The sequence below is a fragment of the Papilio polytes genome, unplaced genomic scaffold (assembly GCF_000836215.1).
Source record: "Papilio polytes unplaced genomic scaffold, Ppol_1.0 DF824024.1, whole genome shotgun sequence".
In the NCBI taxonomy this organism is placed as follows: domain Eukaryota; kingdom Metazoa; phylum Arthropoda; class Insecta; order Lepidoptera; family Papilionidae; genus Papilio; species Papilio polytes.
Window position 1 is genome coordinate 3,315,455 of NW_013525180.1, and position 17,173 is coordinate 3,332,627.

General features: G+C 39.6%; 3 protein-coding genes across 3 annotated transcripts; 2 read left to right on the top strand and 1 right to left on the bottom strand.

Annotated features, from left to right (window-relative positions):
• Positions 1–293: 293 nt before the first annotated feature.
• Positions 294–6,636, top strand: LOC106101141 (AMP deaminase 2-like). Its single transcript, XM_013280268.1, has 17 exons — positions 294–472; positions 1,152–1,290; positions 1,523–1,712; positions 2,046–2,150; positions 2,221–2,313; positions 2,598–2,793; positions 3,019–3,144; positions 3,229–3,421; positions 3,495–3,626; positions 3,703–3,866; positions 3,980–4,103; positions 4,254–4,420; positions 4,983–5,103; positions 5,298–5,471; positions 5,543–5,653; positions 6,144–6,281; positions 6,596–6,636. Exons 1-17 carry the CDS (start codon positions 426–428, stop codon positions 6,611–6,613), a joined length of 2,238 nt encoding a protein of 745 aa, XP_013135722.1. The 5' UTR covers positions 294–425; the 3' UTR covers positions 6,614–6,636.
• Positions 6,637–6,737: 101 nt separating this feature from the next.
• On the bottom strand, positions 6,738–13,925 carry LOC106101195 (ribosome-releasing factor 2, mitochondrial). The gene is made up of 13 exons (XM_013280344.1): positions 13,764–13,925; positions 13,474–13,602; positions 13,257–13,394; positions 12,080–12,268; positions 11,243–11,754; positions 10,839–10,928; positions 10,006–10,192; positions 9,475–9,630; positions 9,099–9,321; positions 8,544–8,661; positions 8,051–8,146; positions 7,238–7,384; positions 6,738–6,990 (listed from the first exon to the last, which is right to left on the bottom strand). Exons 1-13 carry the CDS (start codon positions 13,897–13,899, stop codon positions 6,829–6,831), a joined length of 2,283 nt encoding a protein of 760 aa, XP_013135798.1. The 5' UTR covers positions 13,900–13,925; the 3' UTR covers positions 6,738–6,828.
• Positions 13,926–14,248: 323 nt separating this feature from the next.
• On the top strand, positions 14,249–17,117 carry LOC106100939 (myosin-11-like). Its single transcript, XM_013280004.1, has 8 exons — positions 14,249–14,411; positions 14,644–14,807; positions 14,924–15,126; positions 15,398–15,585; positions 15,803–15,909; positions 16,089–16,263; positions 16,726–16,821; positions 16,917–17,117. Exons 1-8 carry the CDS (start codon positions 14,301–14,303, stop codon positions 17,115–17,117), a joined length of 1,245 nt encoding a protein of 414 aa, XP_013135458.1. The 5' UTR covers positions 14,249–14,300.
• The last annotated feature ends 56 nt before the right edge of the window (positions 17,118–17,173 follow it).

Consider the following 17,173-nt stretch of genomic DNA (forward strand, 5'->3'; position numbering starts at 1 on the left):
TAGTGTACTGTTTTTTTGAGAATATTTTGTTTTGTTTTTAGTGCATTTTGTTTTGTTTTTAGTGTATTTTGTTTGGAAGTCGGTTTTTAACACTTAAGAATGCCTAAATCCAAAGAGTAGCAAATCCAAAGAGTAGAATGCAGAGTTCCGCCGATACCAGTATTTACAAGAGCAAGGTTTATTTACCTCTATAATACAACCAAACTTTTTTTTTGTTTATGCATAAATAAAAACTCACTCATAGAGATAAATGTAAAAATCTATAAGTTCATAAAATATAAAAATGTCACTATTACGTCAAAATAATATTATCTGATAACCATACATCTCCTTCTGTTGTGTAGTTTATACAAATATGGGATAAATTTAAGGACTACGATGAATAAATCAAATTCTAGAAAAAATACATAGAACTATTGTACAAAATGACTGACAATCCGAAAGAGCAGAAACGGCGTACATTTTTACGAATGTGAGTTATAAAAATGTTTGAGAATAAAATATAACTATGCAACAATAGGAATGACATCTAGGTTTCGGCAGTATCCTAGATGCGAGAGGCATAGGACCTATCTCGTGGCGATCTTTGGGGAACGCCTTTTTCCAGCAGTAGGCGTCATATAGTTGAGTAGTAAGCAATGGGAAGCTGCCTTTATCCGGTGAATACTTACCAGAGACGCCCATTGACCCATAGTGGGCCTTTGTCTAATACGCTGTTCACAATTGGGCAGTACAGTTGGTCAGTAGAGTTCAATAACTGGACTGACAATCAACTGGCATAGTGTGAACACTCAGTGACACCAGTATATACAATTTATGACTGTCGCAACGGTCCAACGGTGTATTAACCAAGTGTGAACCCCGTCGTCCTTTCGCATGCATTTTCCACTTCGATCCAGTTTAATGCCTAACAAATACACTGCATTAAACTTTGTGGTTTCCAGTGCAGGTTTACGATTCCAGTTTAAATTCCACCTTGTATTCCATGACTTCACTGGATTTATATAAACTGTGCAATAGATTTTAAGTTCTTGACTGGTATAGATTGAGTTGTAGTTAAATTGGTTAATTTTGTTTATTTTCCAATATTCAGGCTATGAGTATTCTTTAATTCGCAACTAGTTACAACTGCAACTGAGTTATTCGTTCAGAGATAATCGAGAGGGGCGGAGTCGCATTCGTTTCACGGGCATGCCGGCGCCGCCGCCGCAGTCGGGGCCCATGCCGGGCGACAACCAGCCCAATGTTGCCTTCCAGCGCGTCTCTGTACACGGCATGCACACCAGTGGCGTTAGTATTTTACATTTCACCACCAGAAGGGTCTAAACAAGCATCGAATCGCGTCCTCACTTAACACCAGAGGTACAGTGCACTTTTCTTAAGGGCCCTTAAGACGAAACTATTTGAAAATACCGCCGAGGATAGAGTATTCCATAACGTGACTGCAAGAAAGTTACGCGAAAACCTATATCTAATTTCTTACATGTTTATCAATACTGTAGTAAATAAGTCTATATCTCAGGTCCCTTTGGAAGACCTGGAACGGTCAGCGTTGCTCTTGACGGAGGCCCTGAACTTACGTCGGCATTACATGGCGCTGGCTGGGCAATCGTTCCAGCCTGACCTTGGACACGTACTTGCAACCGTCGACACCAACGCGCCCCGCTACCACGTTTCTATGAACTTTAGTAAAATACTCAAGGAATGGGATTGTAAGGATATTTAATAGAAGTAACTTTTAATTATCTCTCAAAATTAATTAGTTTTTTTTAAGTTTCTGGCAACATGTACAGTGGGTGAAACTCGCGGTGTTCCAGTCCAAAAGCTATAATCTTTTTAACATTTTGAAACAAGACGCGAAACAAAAATCAATACTAACTAGTTTCTTTTTTGTTATCACTTCTGCACCACTCACTGCTGTGTAATTAGTTATTTGTAGGAAGAGGCGGAGATTGTCTCGTTGCAATTGTCCAGAATCGGTACACTGTGGATTTCCACAAACAAACAGTGAAAAACAGATAGAATTGATTCATTTTTTACTTTAGACGACGCTGCCGAAGCGAGTGTTAATAATGATGATAACACTGAAGATTTATCGTTCCCGTTCAATGTCCAGTCCCGCATGGCCCACAATTGGTCCAACTCAGGAAGTAAGTAACACTTGAGACATGCTTGTACATATGCGATATGTATGGAAATACATTATTATATTATTCCCAGTGCCAGTGATCGACGAGATGGAAAATGAAGAAAACCTCAAGTCTCCTGAACACAGCAGATCCAGCGAGAGCCATGAAAAAGTACCCACGGAAGGTCTTTAACATATTGGCATCTTACTTAGTGTGTTCTCGTGCGTATGTACAGTCACGGATGTCCGCAGTGTTATACTTACAGAAAATTGCCCAGTTCAACGTGACAAACTCTGCCTCTTCTTAGAAATTACCAATTAGAAATGATAGGAACGACGGGATAATGAAAAACAGTTACCCGTGTACTACTGACCCAGTAACTGACGTTTTTGTTACAGACACACACACACTTAGGTTATAACGTTAACGAAAGCGTCTAACTATATGTTTTCACTTTATATTGTCCAGAGGATATGGATTCATGGGCGTGCTTCACACCTGCCGACAAGCATTACGTGTTCCGTTGGTGCGAAGGTGTGGTGCAAGTGTTTCGCAACGAGAAGGACGCGGAGCTTTTACAGCCGCTGCCCTACGAGTGCGTCTCCTTCTCTAAGTATGTAGAAGACATGGCTAAGCTCAGCAGGATGATTACAGATGGCCCTCTGTGAGTTCGTTGTAGTTATTTTTTTATCTTCTCTTCTATTATCTAGCTTTAGTTGTTTACCTTTCGTTAAAGAAATATTGTAATGTCTTGGGAATCGCAGGTTTTATTTGCTGCGCTTTGTCTTACTTATTACTTACTTTTTACCATCAGATGGGATCGTGGTCAAGTACTAGTTTATACTTTAATAAAAAAAAAATATCAACTTGTAATTATGTTCCATCACAGGTCATCGTTCTGTTTCCGGCGCCTAAGCTACCTGTTCTCCAAGTTCAAAATGCACGTGTTGCTCAACGAAATTCACGAGTTGGCGCTACAGAAGGCCGTGCCCCACAGGGACTTCTACAATATTAGGTGCCTGCATCACACCGCGTCACACTTTGCTATTCCTGGCAATGTTGTATCTTTCGAATTCATTACATGAGAATGTATATCTAGGAAAGTGGACACTCATATCCACGCGGCGTCATGCATGAACCAGAAACACTTGTTGCGTTTTATGAAGCGCGCGCTACGACAGCGGCCGGCAGAGTTAGTGTCGAAGTCTGGCACGAGCACTCTTAAGTCAGTTTTCGAAGATTTGCGCCTCAACGCGCACGACCTTAACGTCGATCTGCTAGACGTCCACGCGGTACACTTGTTTATTTAATTATTATATCTCCCATGTAATTATAATCTTTACTCACGGCTAATTTATTGTCCAGGACCGCAATACGTTCCACCGCTTCGACAAGTTCAATGCCAAGTATAACCCGATAGGTCAGAGCAGGCTGCGCGAAGTCTTTCTCAAGACTGACAACCATATAAACGGCTTGTATTTCGCTAGCATAATAAAGGTGATTCAACTATTTTTTTTATTTAGAAGTCCAGACAAGTTGGGACATATTGTGTCTCTATTTTGTACGTTTGTAGGAGGTCATAGGCGAGCTGTCGGAGAACAAGTACACGTACGCTGAGCCCCGGCTGTCGATCTACTGCAAGAAGATAGACGAGTGGGCGCGGCTCGCATCGTGGGCGCTGAGGTACGGCGTGCGCTCGCCGCATGTGCGCTGGCTGGTGCAGGTGCCGCGTCTATAGTTAGTACTACCTTAACTCACTACTAGTTAAACACTACACCAGTTACATACTCAGAATCTAATCTGAGCTAAAAAAAAACAATTCGTTAGTTCTTACACATTTTTGCCTCCAGCGACATCTACCGTAACAAGAAACTTCTAAAGAACTACCAGGAGTTTCTCAGCAACTTGTTCGAGCCGCTGTTCGAGGTGTCCATCAACCCCAGCTCCAACCTTGAGCTGCACCAGTTTCTCACGGTAACTACATATTATATAATTGCCTTTTGTAAAAAAAAGTGTCCAATTCTACGGATATTTTTGGGAATTATTAAATTCAACGCTAATTTTGCATAAGTTGTTAGCAATATTTGAGTAGAAGGTAAGGTTGAGACAATTGTAACGTTGCAGCAAGTGATAGGTTTCGACAGCGTGGACGACGAGTCGAAGCCGGAAAACCCTCATCCACAGGAGAGCATGAAGCGGCCTATGGAGTGGTGCGAAGAGGTGAACCCGCCATACGCCTACTACCTCTACTATTTGTACGCCAACATGACTGTGCTCAACCATATACGCAGGTACGACACTTACACTATGCTATTAGAATTTATAAACAAGGTACAGTTACCCTTCGCGGTGTTCTATTTACAGAAAAAATGCCTTGTTTCTTGCAACGAGACAAATTCCGGATTATTCCCAACCGTCGCCCCACTTTGTCCCCACGTGAGAATCAAGTCACCAATAAGGTGACAGGTGGTAACGTTATGAAATGAAATAAGTCCCAACTGTCCTCTCGTTGCAAAAGGTGGGACGGATGAAACTTTTTATTTTCATCTGTCTCCATGTGGAGACAAAGCGGTGTGACGGTTGGGAATAATCTCAAATTCCGCCTCTTTTTAAAAATCACCAAATACATAGCAGAGAGTTGCGCAAATAGCGGGATAACATTAAAAAGCTATTAACCGTTTTACCACTAATTGATAATTTTCGTACAGATACAGTTAAATGCGTACAAAACGATCGTAGTTTTTCAGATGGATCATCGCCAGATTCCCCGATAGTACGTAGAGTACACGTTGATATAGATATCTAAAGATCATTCGCTTACACCAGAAGTTAATATTTATGTTTATTGTATAGGGAGCAGGGTTTGAACACTTTTGTGCTGCGTCCTCACTGCGGCGAGGCGGGGCCCGTTGCACATCTAGCAGCCGCCTTCCTGCTCGCTGAGAACATCTCACATGGACTTATACTTAGGAAGGTTCGGTAGTCATTTTTCCATTTAGACATTTCATTAAGTCTTAACTAACTAACTAATATGCCTTTGATTTTAAACGAAGTTACGAAAAGTCATTAAAGTAACCCTAATTTACAAATAGATAGATTTTGAGGTTATGATTGTTTTGATTTTCTGTAAGCATACGTTTAGCAATTTTATTTTTAATCTGTGTGCAGTTCCCAGTTATGCAGTACCTGTACTACTTAGCTCAGATCGCGATCGCGATGTCTCCTCTCAGCAACAACTCCCTCTTCCTCCGTTACCATCGCAACCCGCTGCCCGAGTTCTTCGCGCGCGGGCTGCCAGTCACGCTCAGCACTGATGACCCTTTACAGTTCCATTTCACAAAAGTAAGGCGGGAGATAGGAAGAGTAATTCGTGGATTAAGAATGCAACTTTGTAACGCACTAAATATTAACAGGAGCCGCTCATCGAGGAGTACAGCATCGCAGCGCAGGCGTGGAAGCTGAGCTCCTGTGATATGTGTGAGCTTGCGAGGAACTCCGTTCTTATGTCCGGCTTTCCGCACGAGGTTACTATGTTATGATGTCTTTTTGCCAACTTGGTTCATGTTTAATTTATTGTGATACATAAAATTGTATTTAGATGGTACATTTTATTTATTTTACCCAAGAAGACTTGGTACACGGCCGTCGTCAGTGGTTGCACATAAGTGGATAGAAATATATAAAAGGGAGATAAAAAATATTTCGAAGAAGACCATAATAGTACCTGCCTCCTAGACCTATTGATTGTCGGCTAGCGACGCTTATAACATAATAAATTAGGGATTCCCACGGGAATTGTAACTATTCCCGGGATAAAAAGTAGCCGTAAAGAGATCCGTTCAGCCGTTTAGGCTACAAACGCTAACAAACATCCATCCATCCATCCATCCATCTAAAGTTTCGCATTTATAATATTAGTAAGATTAATGGACCACAGTAACCTAAAAGGCATCTTTTTCCTTCAGCGTACCCCTGTTTGAAGCCTATTAGGTCATCATTTATTCATTTGTGTAGATGAAGCAGCGCTGGGTGGGCGACCAGTACCAGCGGTCGGGTGCGGCGGGCAACGACATCACGCGCACCAACGTGCCCAACGTGCGCGTCGCCTACAGACATGAGACGCTGCTCGACGAGCTACGCAACTTGTTCGGTGTACGTTGCTCTTTGTGTTACTGATGTTTATAGTGTACTAGCTTTTGCCCGCGACTCCGTCTGCGTGGAATTGAAAACAAAAAGTGAGTAGCCTATGTGCTCTTCCAGACTATCCTATACGTCTATGCCAAATTTCATCGAGATCTGTTCAGCCGTTTAGGCTACAAACTCTAACAAACATATATCCATCTATCTAAACTTTCGCATTTATAATATTAGTAAGATGTGAACATTGATGCTATCGTCAGTCGTAAGTCACTTTGTCTGAAGGCGCTGTTCACTTCCTGTATGTACAAAGTTTTTTTTTGTTCCAGGAAATGGCTATGAAATAAAAAATGTCTGATTGATAATAAATATATTTACAAATAAATAACTATGAGACTTAAAATGTACATATCCGTTTAATAAATTGTTCACTAGCATTATTTGTTTTATTTATAACTAGCATAATTTATAATTTCTTTATAGCGCCATCTATGTATGACTCCATGAAAAAAAATTTTTTACAAAAGCGCCATCTATATTTGTAGTAGGCGAAGCTTGCATGTTAAAAGCCAGTGACGTGCTTGTGCGCTTTGTGCTCGTCTTGCGGCTGCATGCGGCGGTGCGCGCGCAGCTCCATGCTGAAGCTGGCCAGCCCCGAGCTCAGCGACCGCAGCGCCCCGGAGTACCCCAGCAGCTCCGATAGTGGCGCCACACATTCTATCACCTTAACAATACAAATATTGCAGTTGGTACAAGAAATATTATTAGCAGTTGCCCGTGGCAGTCCCCGCGGATTTTCATAACAAACAACAAAACGCTGTTTGTTAAGAAACAGTGAAAGAATTTTAACGTAAATTAAAAAAAAATCATAAATGGTCAATTGAATGTTTGAAAAATGTTGAAAATCCGAATGTCTATGTATATGAAAATCTACACTAAGGGGTCTAGACTCCGAGGTGCACTTAGAGTACCTTGTTACCCTGCCTGGTGTGGACATGGTGCAGGTCAGCACGGCGACGCGCCAGGTCTGCCGTGACGCGCGCTGAGTGGCTCTCCGGCACCACCACCTGCAGCGACATCATCGGTTCCAGCACTGCCGACCCCGCCTCCTCGAAAACCTGCAACCACTAACTGCTTGAATATAATGCTTAACAATTACATTTGGATGACGCTTAATATTAAAACCTTGCATTCATTCTTTACCAGCTCACTATACGACCCCACAGACGGGCTCGGAGCCTACCCTTAATAAGGGGTGACTAGGTCATAGTCAACACGCTGCACTGCGGGTTGACTTCACACATATCTTTGAATTTCTTCACCGATATGTTGCATCACGATGTTTTCCTTCCCCGTAAGAATTTTGGGTAAATTATGTACATATGAAAATTCGAAAAATTGAAAATTACATTGGTACGGCGGGATTCGAACTCAAGACCTGTAGATTACAAGTCAAGTGCTTAAACCACTGAGCCACCGACGCTCCTGCATTCATACTAAATAAATGCGAATGTTTAGATGGATGGATGGATGTTTGTTGGAGTTTGTAGCCTAAAAGGATAAACGGATTTCTATGAAATTTGGCATGGATGTAGAGGATAGTCTGGAAGAACACATAGGCTACTTGGTTTTGTTTTATTTAACACCAGGCGGGCGGAATCGCGTACAAAAGCTAGTTATATATTTTGCTATGAAATGAATAATAAAGCCTTGTATGGTGACGTCATAGGCTTAGGTGTTAGAGAGTTAGTAGAGAGTGTGTAGAGGTGTTGAGAGCAGGAGACCTTGCGCAGGCACTGCACGGCGGCGGCGCCGAGCGCGGAGTCGGAGGTGCCGCGCCCCAGCTCCAGCCAGTGCAGCGTCACCTGCACGTCCACCAGCTGCAATATACAATTTAATGGTTTAAAACGCTTTTATTCCCAGAAACATATTATTTTATCTATACTGTTGTAATAAAGCGTAAACACACATTTCTTTATTGCCTAAGATGTCAGCAATTACAGCATATTTTTGAATAATTCTTTTTTTAATAAAAAGCCTCACACTTAGGTCACGCTTTAGGTTATATATTTTAACGCCATTAAACTTAGGGGGTAAATAATATGGATAAAAACCCTAACGTGGGAAAGAGAGCATAAGTTGCTGCCAACATCAAGGAAGCAAGATTGCCAAGTTTTGTCATGTGATGTCATTTTGACATTTGCTATTGATTTGACACATGTAAACAATAAAATAATTTTATACTGAACAGGACGAGAACAGTTATAGTATACTGACAGGACAGCCGAGCTTGGGCCCGTGCTGCAGCGCGGCGCGCACGGCCAGCTGCAGCGCGGCCAGCGTGCGCGGGTGGATGTGAGACAGGTTGGCCGCGCTCTCGCCGCTCCTGTCCAATCTAAACAAATAACAATAAAACTGGCTGTCGCTCAAGACTTCGTCTGTATAAAAATAAAAAATACCCTATAACATTCCTCCGTCAATCAGCTATCATCTAGTAAAAGTCCTGTTAAAATCGGACCAGACGTTTCGGAGATTACCCGTAACAAACATTTTAAAAATAATAATTTTCGTTATCTATATTAATAAAAATTTGTATTTATGTATGAATGTATTGAAATAGCTCAAAAACTACTTTACTATTTCAAAGATTCTTTAATTATAAAACTACGTTATCAGTGAGGGCTATCTTTTTTTACTTTTAATTTCTACGAGGACGATGTCGGGAGCAACAGCTAGTAAGCAATACAAACACATACAGATACTCCAATTTTAATTGTATAACCTTTTGCCCGTGACTTCGTCCGCGTGCAACCTAAATTTAAAGTTATTTACTTGAGAATCTTATCCTGGGAGATTCCTTTCACAGTGTTAGCGGACATGGTGATCTTGACAGCCTGTCGCGCGCTGCCGATCTTCCGGTCTACCTCCAGCGAGGACCTGGCTCCTCCCAGCAGCTGCTCGCGGTACGCGATCTGCAGCGCACCCAACTCCACATCTATCTTGTACTCCCTGATGATGCGCTCCTTTATTATCTCCAAATGAAGCTCCCCCATACCTACATGTTATACAGGAATAAGAATTTAAATGCAATCCAGTCATTTTATAAAAGGCTTGTAAATTCTACAAATATAAAAAGATACAGTGAGAAAGACTGCATGTGAGAGAGAGAGAGAGAGAGAGAGAGACGGTAATAATAAGAGAGAGATACCAGCGAGCACCAGCTGTCCAGTATCCTCGTGCGTGGACACTCTCAGGCTGGGGTCCTCTCGTTGCAGCTCCGCCAGCGCCACCTCCAGCGCGCTCTGCTGCGCCGCGCTGGGCGGCTCGATGCAGCAAAGGAATACTGGCTCGGGGACTGTCGTACCTGGAGAACACATCATGATCACCAGCTTACTATTCGTCTCCATTGAGGAGCTTGGAGGCCTAAGTTAGGATAGACTCCGAGCCCCTCGAGACTATGACAGGCATCAAATTAAAGATCTTCCAAATTTTCTCTGATGGAAGGGTCCCCTTTTCCCATCTTTTTCCCTTTAAAAATGATGATGAAGATTTGGTGGAGTAGGGGAATGGCGGGAGGGGAATATCTACTTGTGGTATATCCCCACTACCGTCAATTGCGGATACCTATCTCTTCGCTATTTCGGCGAATTCAGGTGTCTGCTTGCCACCTTCTGATACCATTATCAATTCCTAAACCTTTATGTAGAAAAACTGGAATCAATTAAGACCAACATATTACCTATTCCGAGCAACACTTCAGCGAGTTCCTCATTACTGGGTTGAGTATCGAAGGTCTGCAGACGCTGGCGTGCGCTGGGCAGCATCAGCTCCTCAGCCCCTGGCTCCTGCAGCCAGCGCGCCAGCTGACTGCGCGCGCGCTTGGCGGACGACTGCGTTGATGTTACCAGGTCTCCGGTCATCGTTGTCTATAATATATGCCCAGGATAGCGTAAGCATCATCACCTCACTATATGTCCCCACTCAGGGGCTGGGAGCTATGTTTAGGGGTAACTATTTATAATAGACTAGCTTTCGCCTGCGACTGTGTCCGCGTGGGATAAAAAAAACGTGAGTACCCTATGTCCTTCCAATAAGCTTTACGTTATTACGCGTAATTAAGCGTAAACACACACTTCTTTGTTACCTAATATGTCAGCAATCACAGCATATTTTTAAATAATACTTTTTAAAATAAAAAGCCCTACTCTCGCGTCACGCTTTAAACTATATATTTTCACGCCTTTAAACTTAGGGGGTAAATATTTTGTATAAAAGCCCTAATGTGGGAAAGAGAGCATAAGTTGCTGCCAACATCAAGGAAGCAAGATTGCCAAGGTTTGTCATGTCATGTCATTTTGACATTTGCTATTGATAATTTGACAAATGTAAACAATAAAATAAAATTTTCATAATTACATGTGGATGAAGCCGCACGGGAACAGCTAGTATTAGTAAGATTTTGCATCACACGCAAGAAATTGTTAAACAAGTACCTATTCTTTACATCTATTTTTTTTTGTTTTAAATAAATAATTCTTATAGGTTATTTTAAACTACAAATAGGAGACTGACCTTAAGAGAACTAACAACAGCAATGTTCCCCGCAGTCACCTTGTCCACTGGCCGGTACTCGTCCGCCAGCGCCACGTACAGCGATCCTGTCTGGTCAACTTTATTATTTTCATTCACTCTTAATCACATAACAGTTTTTAACTAGTTTCCATAGATTAAAAAAATATAGAGAGGCGATTGTTTTCTTAAGGTTGGTATTATACCAATAAAGAAATAAAAACAATATGGTAATTAACGTATTCAAACTTTCGTGAGAGAAAATCTCTAACAAAACATACTAAAAAGTATGTTCATTATAAAACACGACTTAACTGACGTGAAAAATATAGCTATAGGTTAAGTGTGTAATCATGTATAGTCATTTTCATTCCTTAACAGTTTTGACTGTATTTTACTATACTGACCTGTTCACTCTTCTCTCGTGCCAGGTTGTATATCTTCTGTCCCTTTTCAATCTCACCACTATACAGCCTTAGGAATGTTAACACACCTCTTTGGTCATCATGCTGCACTTTGAAGGCCCTAGCGGCTAATTCTGAACCAAAACTCTTGTAAATTCTATTGCATTCCAAAGGTGATGGTAAATAAGAAACTATGGAATCCATCAAAGTCTGAACACCAATGTTTTTGTAAGAACTCCCACATAATAAAGGAAATCCAATCATTTTTAGCGTGCACCGTCTAATAGCTTCATTAATCTGTGGTATTTCAATATTGTCCAATGAATCCTGTTGTATTATTGTCTCTGCTAACTGATCATCCAATGAGGAGAGAGTATCTATCAGTTGTCTATGGCTATTCATTATTTTTTCCCAATTTTTCCCATCTTCTTTCTCTGTAAGTTTACGTCGAATGTAATTCTGTCCCCGTCCTTGAGTCCATACAATTTCTTCGCAAGTAACTAAATCAATGAGACCTGAAAAATAAAATAAAAAGCTTAACTAAAGCTCTATTGACACAAGATACATAAACCTTCCTTAAAGGGGCAAACATCTGTAGTTCCCTTGGTATTTTGTTCACTAAGCATTTTCTTTGGAATTTTAACTACTAGCCCCATCCTTTCAGCTCTACCCGCTACCTGCCCATTGTCTTTGCCTTGGTTAGATGCCTCTTGAATCCCCCCATTGGTTGGCGACCCCCTTTTAGGGGATTCACTGCTAACTTCATCCGATCCATAAAATTTTGATAGCCCCTTGTTTTTTTGTCATCATACACTATAAAAAAGTAGCTCTGAATAGTACCAATAAGTTTTCCCTCCTTAGTGACAGGTGCATGTATCATGAGGGGTGTAGCTTGTAGCTTCTCGCGCACAGATCTAATACAGCTGTTCACATCTGCATCATTCCTGTCCATTTTATTCAGGTAGAGTATACGAGGGACTCGGTAACCACTCGCCTGTCGCCACACCGTCAATGTTTGGGCCTCCACACCTGGAAATACAACAAAACTTTGATATTGTTTAAAAAGTTATATAAATAATAAATAAATAAATAAATAAAAACCTCTTTATTGCCATCCAAGAATACACAGAGTTGTACAAAATAAAAAACATACATGAAAAAATTATAACAGATGGCACGAAGGGGAGGCTCAGCTTAACCAATACTGGTTGAGATCCAGTGTTGAGCTGGTTTTCAGCCACCCCCCTTCCCAAGATGTAGAACAGTCATATTACAAAAGTCTTTCACTATCGAATGATCAGTTAGAGAATTCTTTGGATGGAATAAAGAGTTGTGAAATCCATAACTCCTACTACTAACTAATTAGAGAGTTCTTTTTGAATACAAAAGTGTAAAGACTTCATTTTTTACAATCATTTTTTTATTTTTATTTTATTTATTTACGGATAACTTACAGCTAGCTAAAAAAAATAATAATAAAAGAAACAAAAAAATGAAGGCCAATTACAAGTTATCGCAGATAGTCACAAGTATATATTATAATGAAATTCAGTCCTTGTAAATTGTATCATACTACACTTACATGAAGATAAAGATCACCTTCCACTCACTATCGCATATTGAAAAAACGGTCATTGAGGATTCGTTTAACTTTAGGTGCCGATATGTTCATATCATGTTTATCATAATTAAAAAATCTACATTTCCCAGCATATTTTTTAATTAAACTTAAGCACATTGACCCAGTATCATTTATCCGTTTAGTTAAATCACATTAAAATATTAAAATCTGTATTAATTTTGAATATCAATTAATAAGTTTTATTGCTAGCTATCTCTTGCTTGTGACTATGCTGCATGAAATAAAAAATATAGCCAATGTTACTCACTAATAATTTAACTTTTTAATGGTGAAAGAATTTTTGAAATTGGTCCGGTAGTTTTTGAGTTATTTTAATACATCCAAAAATACAAGTCATTCCTCTTTATAATATTAGTATAGATGTATATGTATTACCAGCTGAAGCATCCAAGACAATGACAGCACCGTCAAGCACAGCGAGACTCTGTTCCACCTCCATAGTGAAGTCAATATGCCCTGGAGTATCAATCAAGTTGATTTGTGTACCATGCCAAGGGAAGGATACCGCAGCCGCTGTTAAACAAACAAAAGCGTGTGAGTGGGCTTGTATTAAAAAAAAACAGCAGTGTAAGTCATAACTGTTTTATCTTACATGTGATTGTAATTCCTCGTTGTCTCTCCTGCTCCATGTAGTCGGTGACCGTGTTACCATGATGTACTTCGCCCATAGATCGTATAGTCCCGGAATAGTACAGCATACGTTCCGTTGTTGTTGTTTTGCCTTCGTTCCATAAATTAAATTAATACAACAAATAAATGAAATCAGTAAACAATTAATTAAATATGATTCTGAGCGATTTATTTTTATTTTTCCGACGGCTTTTAAAAAGTTATATCTATTATTTTACGATTGAAACAAAAAACATAGGTTATTTTCCTAACCTGCATCTATATGTGCTAATATTCCGATATTCCTGATCTTTTCAATTTTCGTCTGATAATCAGAATTAGTTGTATACTTTCGTGAGGGGACATTTTTAATTAACTTTCTATAACAATTAAAAATGCAATATCTCATTTTGTCATATTATTATGTAAACAAAACTTTTTATCTGTCAATCAATATGTCAATGTCATATGCAAGTCAAATGTTTCATTTTCAATCCAGGCAAAGATTAAATACAATTTTAAATTATAAATGGAGGCCGTAAAATAGTTAAAAACCGTTGAAATAGTTATCTTGTTTCTTATTATTATGAACATCTTTAAATTGTACTATCTTGTATAACTAAACAAATACTTTGACTGCCTTGAATAATTTCTCTTGTTTTTTTTTTATTTGAATCTGGCCATAAAAGTTTAAACGGCAAAGTATTTTAAATAAAAAAGAACTATAAATAAAATCCCGCCATTTTTAATTCAAAGTATTGCGCCACTTTTAACGACTGTTAGTTTCTAAAACATCGATAAATCACAAAAATGGATATTAGTGATATTACAAAGTTTGCAAATAAAAAAGGATTAGCTACGGATGCAGAAAAGTTACGAGAGAAAGTAACTAAAGAAAGGGAAAATATTATAAAGTTAAAGGTGATTGTTCCGTTTATCTGCGAATTTCCACTACCGAAACAATTGTACGAAAACCATTAACTACAAGTACAACTTTATCACTATTAATATTTAGTCCATAATTTCCTATTTTGTTAATTTGTCGTTTAAGCAAAAAAAGGATCTTTCAAATTTATTTTAGTGATTTTACTTTCTTTTTTTTGTGGAAAATGGAGTCATATTCTTTGTCATCCAATGGTGATCCATGGTACAGGTAGCTCAAGACACCGCGTACTGGGACTTAAAAGAAAAGTTGCAGCAATTGCAAGACAATCATGAGCGGCTGCAGCAGAACATGGCCGCTGTGCAGATGCAGCATGAAGCCGCCAACGCTAAGTATCAGGAAGAGATGAGAAAACGCCCTGAGATACTTAACAAGTAATTTTTATTGATAGAAAATGCTTCAAAATCAGCAACGTCGATTTATTTCATCACATATGGGAATATTGCCCCTTAGATTTGTCTTCTAAGTGTAATATACCGTGGTTGTTCAGATTGTCCACCACTCGTAAGATCTGCGACGTGCTGCAAGAGTCAAGCGAGCGGCTGCGGGAGACGCTGTCGCGCTGCAAGGCGGACGGCGCCACGCTTCACACCGCCTTTAACAAGTCCGCGGAACAGTTGCGCGAGATGCGCCACAAGCAGCTGCAGCAGGATGAGAAGATTAAACACCAGGTCGAGAGCCTACAAGAGAAAGGTTTGAAACTTGTTCGGACTTCTTTGAAGACTGTTCCCCATATTGTGAACCCCAACTATATATCCTATCATCGTCAACGCCATACTTGGGAGATCATAGGTTTTGCTATCGCTATTGCTATCGCAAGAAAAAAAAATAGGTATAAACCTGAAAATTTTGCCTTATATAAGGCATTATGGAAGTCGGGATTCACAATATGAGAATCAGTTTACTGAAACCATTAAAATTTTTAAAAAAGCGACTACAAAAATGAAAATAAGAGTCTGTATAGTGTCGCTGTCAAGCAACCACTTTAGCAAGATGGTTGAATTCCTGACAAGCGCGAAGCAGCAGGTAGACGGCGAGCTGGGAGAAGCGCGCGCGCAGCTTGTGGCCGCGCAGGTCCGCCATAATGACCTGCTCACCGCGCTAGGCGACAGCAACAGGGAACTAGACAAGCATAAACATGATATAGAAAGGGTAAGGATGTTGGCTTTGGAAGTTTAGACGCGTAATACAATAATAATCACAGATTAGGTATCTGTAAAAAAAAAAACTGCAGAGTAAATACTTTCTTCAACTTCTTCAACATTCTTGATCTTGAATTTTGTCACTACTTACCAATTCTGGTAAGTCAACTAGTTTTAGATTTAGATAGATATACGCTTTACCCAGTAAAATATACAATCTATTACAGAAAGACGATATGATTAATCATTTCCAACGAGAAATGAAGAAACTCGCTGATGAATACAATACTCAGATCTGCAACGCGAACAAATCCCTCGCACAGAAAGATAAAGAGTGAGTCCCTGTTCGTTTAATACCTTTTTTACGGAGTCTTAGGAGTGGGTCCGGTTTTGTCCATTTTTGACTAGTTTATTGGCAGTTGCTGGTCTAAAATTGCAGATCCTGGGATTTCTAGGTATCTTAAAACGAATATTTCTTTTGATGCCTGCAGCTATTGGTAAGTACTGTTCCAGGATCCAAGAAACAATAGATGCGGTTCAATCTCTGAAGCAAGTTGTGCTGAACCAAGAGCAGTTCATAAAGAGCGTGAGTGATGAGAGGAATGCAATGCAGGAGAAGGTGGCTGAGCTGGAGGAGGAGCAGCACCGCCTGGTTACCGCTATGGAGACACTCAAGATACAGCTGCAGGTAAAGTATATGAAGAAAGAATACGTGTAGATCTAGGTCTCTTGCATGGATACAAAGGTGCAAGATGATGGAAGAAAGTATATTTATACTTTCTTTTAAAAGATTGCGTAAAAGAAAATTATTTCAGACATGATGGCTATTATCAGCCAGATGTTTAAACCTATGAAGGCCTTACCCGCCAAATTGTAAAATGTCTGATAACAATCCAACGTGCAAAATATGTGATGGAAATATCGGATTTTGTTTCCTTATCTGATAGTGACGTCATTTTTAAGCTATCTCAGCTTCTATCAGCCAGTAGTGGGACAGGCCCTTAGCATTTAATTTCGAGCAAATATACAGTTATTGTTGGACATTTTAAAGACGTTGAATGTAAAAGGTACAAGTAACGGTCGCAACCTTAGATATAATACTTGCAGTTTTAACCGAACGAATATAGCGGGCTTGAGTATTTTCTTACAGGATACAAACAGCGCCAAAGTAAATGTAGAAGAGAATTTGGAAAAGGCAACAAATGAAAATAACGATTTGAAGAAGGAAATATTTGAATATATCCAAGTAAGAATAATTACAATACAATCCAGATATTTGAAACTAAATTCCATATGTTACTTACAATAGATAAGAATCTTTATACACCCAAATATTAACAGGAATTGACTAATATGAAGAAGAAAGAGCAAGATCTTCAAATGCAAATAAACTTAATGGAAAAAGAAAAATCTGAAATAGACGATGAATTGCAACAAACTAAGAGAGATTCCGATGAAAAAATTGCTCAAATGGTAACCGAAAATAAACTACTCGAGGAAAACATCCTGGAAATTGAAAATAACGCCAAGTCTTACAAGTAAGTGATTTTATCATCTTAAATATAAAGCAATAAAAATATCTAATTTCAGATTCAGAT

Coding starts and splice junctions, on each gene's coding strand:
- LOC106101141 (XM_013280268.1), top strand. CDS start 426: ATGACTGACAATCCGAAAGAGCAGAAACGGCGTACATTTTTACGAAT. Junction 2,151..2,220: donor CAATTGGTCCAACTCAGGAA/GTAAGTAACACT, acceptor TATTATTCCCAG/TGCCAGTGATCGACGAGATG. Junction 3,627..3,702: donor ATTTCGCTAGCATAATAAAG/GTGATTCAACTA, acceptor GTACGTTTGTAG/GAGGTCATAGGCGAGCTGTC.
- LOC106101195 (XM_013280344.1), bottom strand. CDS start 13,899: ATGAGATATTGCATTTTTAATTGTTATAGAAAGTTAATTAAAAATGTC. Junction 11,755..12,079: donor TAAGGAGGGAAAACTTATTG/GTACTATTCAGA, acceptor TTTATTTTTCAG/GTCTCATTGATTTAGTTACT. Junction 10,929..11,242: donor CACGAGAGAAGAGTGAACAG/GTCAGTATAGTA, acceptor AAAGTTGACCAG/ACAGGATCGCTGTACGTGGC.
- LOC106100939 (XM_013280004.1), top strand. CDS start 14,301: ATGGATATTAGTGATATTACAAAGTTTGCAAATAAAAAAGGATTAGCT. Junction 16,264..16,725: donor CACTCAAGATACAGCTGCAG/GTAAAGTATATG, acceptor ATTTTCTTACAG/GATACAAACAGCGCCAAAGT. Junction 16,822..16,916: donor AAATATTTGAATATATCCAA/GTAAGAATAATT, acceptor AAATATTAACAG/GAATTGACTAATATGAAGAA.